Source organism: Gekko japonicus, unplaced genomic scaffold (genome assembly GCF_001447785.1).
Source record: "Gekko japonicus isolate JY-2015 unplaced genomic scaffold, Gekko_japonicus_V1.1 scaffold1250, whole genome shotgun sequence".
Lineage (NCBI taxonomy): Eukaryota > Metazoa > Chordata > Lepidosauria > Squamata > Gekkonidae > Gekko > Gekko japonicus.
In genome coordinates, this window is record NW_015173163.1 from 234,942 (window position 1) to 240,434 (window position 5,493).

General features: G+C 47.0%; 1 protein-coding gene across 1 annotated transcript in view; it reads right to left on the minus strand.

Moving 5' to 3' along the window:
- Positions 1 to 5,493, minus strand: part of LOC107119864 (amiloride-sensitive sodium channel subunit alpha-like) — a 19,379-nt gene that overhangs the window by 1,973 nt on the left and 11,913 nt on the right. The window contains exons 8-10 of the mRNA XM_015422478.1: positions 3,377 to 3,479; positions 2,475 to 2,609; positions 711 to 786 (exon numbers count right to left, since the gene is read on the minus strand). Coding sequence (XP_015277964.1) covers positions 711 to 786; positions 2,475 to 2,609; positions 3,377 to 3,479 — 314 coding nt within the window. The remainder of the gene's footprint in view (positions 1 to 710; positions 787 to 2,474; positions 2,610 to 3,376; positions 3,480 to 5,493) is intronic.

Below are 5,493 nucleotides of genomic sequence, written 5' to 3' on the forward strand. Positions count from 1 at the left end.
CCCAGCAGGAACACATTAGCATAATAGGCCACACCCAACAGCAGAAACTTATTAGGACTGGCTACAGTAGGGGTGTGTGGCCTAACATGCAAAGGAGCTCCTGCTACAAAAAAGCCCTGGGTTTTGACAACGAACAAGGTCAACAGAATAAGAAGCAAAAGGTGGGTGTGTCTGGATGACTACACTTCTGCGAACATGGGGTGTGTGGCCTAATATGCTAATGAGCTGTGCTGTCAGGGGTGTGTCCTAATAAGCTAATAAAGTTCTTCTGTTGGGTGTGGCCTATTATGCTAATGAGTTCCTGCTGGGCTTTTTCTACAAAAAAAGCCCTGACTATACCCTTGTACTAGGACTATATCTTATACCAGGACTATACCAGGAACTATTAAGGCAAGGTGCCCCCTTTTGGGTTGGAAAGCCATCACACCCCTTGCCTGGCCAAATGGGGAGACAGACCACAGGCAAGGAAGACCATGTGAACAGACACCCTTCAACTGCAATACTACTGAGTGGATTTTACTTCTTCACCCACTCTGCATCCTCCATCTCAACCTGTATGCCCTCATCATGGAATCTGCCCTAGGGAGACATGTCCCATGGGGGCTTCTCAAGTGAAAACTCCCAAAGTATAAGGCAGCCAGGTGGGGTGAAGAGACAAGCACACAGAGAGAAGCCGCAGACTCAAGGTACGGGATGTGGAAGGTACACACCGTGAATGCTGGAGTCTCTTGGGTGGCTTTATACCTCCATTCGTCAAAGAAGATGTGCACTTTGGAGATACTGTTCCTGGACAAGAGAGAGAAAGAGCAACATTGTTCAGAGAAATTCTGCTCTACCCAATTTCTCCCTGGAACCCAACAGTCTGTTTCTTTTCTGCTTTATAGGAATTTGCAGTCTGTTTTGACTATTCCATTATGATCCAAAAAGAGGAGGGGGCAGGAAGGGAGGTTCTGCAAAAGTTTAGACTTCCACTCTGCCGATGCTCAGAGGCAAGCTACGTCTTCCCACCGTCCTACTGCTAGAACACTGCCCTGTGGTGTGTAACATTTAAAAAAATGCAAGGACTGAAGTTATAAAACAGTACATAGAACACCACTGTGTGATGTAACAGAAAACTACAAAGAAGAAGCCAAACTAAAGAGAAATTCTTCTTTTGAAAGAGCGTAAGGATGAATCAATGGCTATATTTAAAACAAGTGGATTTCAGGGAAAAAAGAAAAAAAGAAATTCCGCTCCCTATAACAAAGCAGAAGTGCCACAATCTACAAAAAAGAAATTCCACTCCCTGTACCAATGTAGAAGTGCTACAATCTTTGGAAGCCTTCGTGCCATCACTGCAGGATCCCAAATGTCCATTTTTCCTCTTTCATCAGATCTTTACAAACCTACCCAACAACCTCCAATTAAACTGGCCCAAATTGTCTTCCCTTACCTGAGACTTACCAGCTCCCTTCAATTCACCTCTTATTCCTTGAACTATCTGCAGGAACAGCCATGTCATGCTGCCTTTCACACGCTTATTCATATGAATATTTATAACCCCCCTTTCCCTTGTGGTTCAAAGCAGCTTACAATTCTAAATTTAAAGCATGCATGAATAGATACCTCTCCCCAGTCTACAAAAATGCCTGCTATTCAAGCCATGTTAAAAGCAATATTAAACCAAACTGCCTAACGGCCGATACGCCACAGAAGAAGATCAAGTTCTTGTAGATGCCTGACATGAGGCATGGGTTTTGTTACTGTCTATTATGCCATCTGTTGTTTTATAGTTTTATTGTATTGATTGTTTATGGGTTTTATGTTGTAAGCCGCCCTAAACCCACTTGTGGGATGGGGCGGGGTATAAATTAAAGTAAATAAATAAACAAACGGGGGGGGGACCGCACCAGAAGGTGACAGCTACAGGCACATAACTGATGCGTAATATAACTGATGCATAACATCCAGGCCAGTTTGGCTGGAGGTTTTTCGTCATCTTCTGGGTGTGCAGAAGGGGAGAGGTAGTTGTGAATTTCCTACATTGTGCAGAGGTTTGGACTAGATGATCCTGGAGGTCCCTTCCAGCTCTATGATTCCATGATTCTATGATTTATGGAGAGACAGTCCTTCACCCAGTGTGGTGTCGTGGTCAGAGTGTCGGACTAGGACATTTGGGCAGCCCAAGTTCAACTCCCTGCTCTGCCGCGGAAGTTCGGTGGGCCAGTCGCACACCCTCAGCCTAACCTTCCTCGCAGGGCTGTTGGAAGGATAAAATGGAGGAGAGGAGTCGCCCTGCCTTTCTCACCAACGTGGACCAAAAGCAGCTCCCTTCGTTCTCCTCTCCTCCATCTCATCCTCACAACAACCCTGTGAGGTAGGTTAGGCTGAGAGCGTGGGACCGGCCCAAGGCCACCCAGCGAGCTTCCATGGCAAAGTAAGGATTTGAACCTGGGTCTCCTCTCCTGGATCCTAAACTGATCCCCACACCCCACTGGCCTTCCATGTTCCAGCAGACATCTCTCAAAACCCTTTCTGCCACCAATTTATTTGGCTCAGTCCTTTGATCCTCTGTTGAGGGCGTGGTCTCCAGCTTGGCCGGGGAGCCCAACTGCACGGGGTCCACTGAACTGCAAAGCATGGGACCAGAAGTCAAGGAGCCCGAAATTATGACCTCGCCAGGGCCAATGACAGTCCCGCAGTGGACAGCAGGGCAAAGAGCTGGGGAGAGTATCACAGCAAGGAACAAGGCAGGAGGTCGGAGCGATGGAGGAATGCTCTCTGCTGCTGTGACTTCATGGCAGCACCCAGCCGTTCCTCTCAGCTTACATGCAAAGGCCCATTCTGCATCTAGCATTCGCTCCGTTGTTTTACCAAACCCACACTGGAACAGAAAAAAGACGCGGCTCAAAACCACGTTCAAATACCCCGGGGCCAACGCTGTACTGACCGCAGAGTCACCCCTGAATAGCCATAAAAAATCCCATAAATCTATGCAGACGGGTACCATAAAACCGAGAGATCACATGAAGTGAAGGGACACTGCCATAAAACCTGACAATCAATCAAAGTGGAAGTGGCATGCAATGTAGAGGGGGATTTCTGTTCCGACCTGGGTTTAGTAGCACAGCGGAGGGAATGCTAGATGCAGAACGGGCCAAAGAGAAGCAGGAGATGCTCTCTACGCATGCGCACTAGGCAGTTGGTCCTTCCAGAAAAGCAGGGGGGAAAGGCAGTGGTGGCTCTGTAAGGGCGCTTGACTGAGCAGGTGGGGCCCAACGGCCCATAAGACTGAAGACCACTGCAGTAGGACAGTCTGTGCGCCTGTGTAGGGGATCCATCCAGACGGGAGTTTGTTCCTTACTTAGATTGCGCTGAATGAAACACACACACACACCTTTGAGGCGCGTTGTTTTCCTTTGCCTGGGCCAGTACGTGAAACACCCATTCCTGAAAAGGAAGCAAAGTGTTTGTCTCTTTCCGAGCTTCCATGCAGTCACCTGGAAAAAAAACAAAGCTGCCTGCCATAGGGCTGTGATCACACTGGCGGCTTGGCGCGATATGGTGCCGCCTCTAATTGTACCGGTGTGAAATGTTGTGGGGCATATAAGCAAAAACTAAAACAAAAACACAACACCCAACCCCAGCAGCAGAAACAGATCTGCAGGCTCAGACTGCCAATCCGTTTTGCATGCGCTCCCCCATGTTCAGACATCCGGCGATGCGCAATGAATACACGGGGAACTGAAAACACCACTTGTGAAGTGGTGCCTTTTTAACCCGGCTCCAAGTCATCCTACGATGGGGTGAGTATGCCAGGGAAACGCCTGACAGATATGGCTGTGTGACTGCACCCCTTCAATCCGGAGGGGCGGGGTGGCTATATCAGGCCAAACTGCTCGTGTGATCACACCCATAGACTAGCTCCATATCTTTCCACTCCATATCCTGGCATGTGTTAATAATGTAAATCCTCCTTCATTAGATACTAGCACCGAGCACACAACAACAATCTATATGAAATATAGAAAAGGATTGTCTACATCAGGTGAAAACTCATGCATATATATTACAAATATTGTCATGCAATTATACACGCAGTGAATAATGGCATTTTCAATCGACTTCCAATGCACTTTACTGATAGTTTGCGAGTGGATTTTACCATTTCGCACAGTGCATAGCAGTCGCAAAGTGCATTAAAAATGGGTTGAAAGTGCATTATTCGGTACTTTCCTATGTGAAAGTGCATGTCATTCATCAACCATGACGAATTTTATATAATCACATTTCACTCAGTTCTGCCTTCATTTCACAGTCCCTTGACCTTGGGAGGTTTGCTTTTTTCCATACTGTCTCTGTAAAATATCTGTGTAGCAAGGATTTACTCCTTGCATCTGAAGAAAAGGACTTTAGTCCACAACTGCTTACACTGGAATAATATTTTGTTAGTCTCTAAAGGTGCCACAAGACTCTTGTTAATTCACAAACTCAGAGATACATAGCATCAAATCCAAAAGCTTCATTCATATATCACAAATTTCTGCACCGGTTTCCTTGATGGCTCTGTGGATGCAACGGAATGCCGGTCAACATTCCATCTCAGGACCTGGCCTTGATAAATGAGCATCCAAGTAAGTCTGGCACCCAACCAAACTACAAAATATCTACATTGACACCTCTGTGTCACCAGTTCTTAGGACCAATGTCCTGTTATAATTAAGTATGTAAACGTTACTTCTAAGGGCAATGCGATTGTGTGAACTTAGGCAGATCATGAGAAGGAGGGCAGGCAGGGTTGCATCAGTTCTTGTGGCCCTTTCTTACACGCCCAGGGAAATGCTGATCACCACTCTGTGGACAGGAAGCAATTTTTCTCCAGGCCAGTTTGGCTGGAGATCCTGGAGGTTTTCTTGTCATCTGGGCATGGAGCAGGGGTCACTGGGGGTGTGGAGGGGGAAGTATTTGTGAATTTCCTGCATTGTGCAGGGGGTTGGACTAGATGAGCGTGGAGGTCCCTCCCAACTTTATGACTCTATGAAGGGCCAAATTACTTTGGGCCTTGGGGACCCATGATTAGTTTCCTCCTGCAGTGCGTATGGTAGCTGCAAAAAGTAGTCACAAATAGGCCTATTATGAAATCAGGAAGAGGTTCACGGAGAAGGGGAGGTTAACCCCCTAGACTACCTTAAGCTCGGGGGAGAGGGGGACAGGTACACATATTGTACCTGCTTTCCTTCTGTCCTACTGGATCTAAACACACATCAAAGAATATTGTCAATTGGGGAAATGGTACCAAAGGAAGAATTAAATATCCTGTTATCCAGCTCTGCAATGTTCCACATGGGCCCCCTCACAGGTGTTTTTTCCAGCTCAACTGCACGTTGGGGATCTGTGATCAGAACCCCTGATAACACATGGCAGTGTGATCCTCGCATCCCAGCAAGGACTGCCTTCCTTCCATCTCTTGTGGTCCCTTGAATCCAAAGCTAAAGTGATCCCAGGGAAAGAACG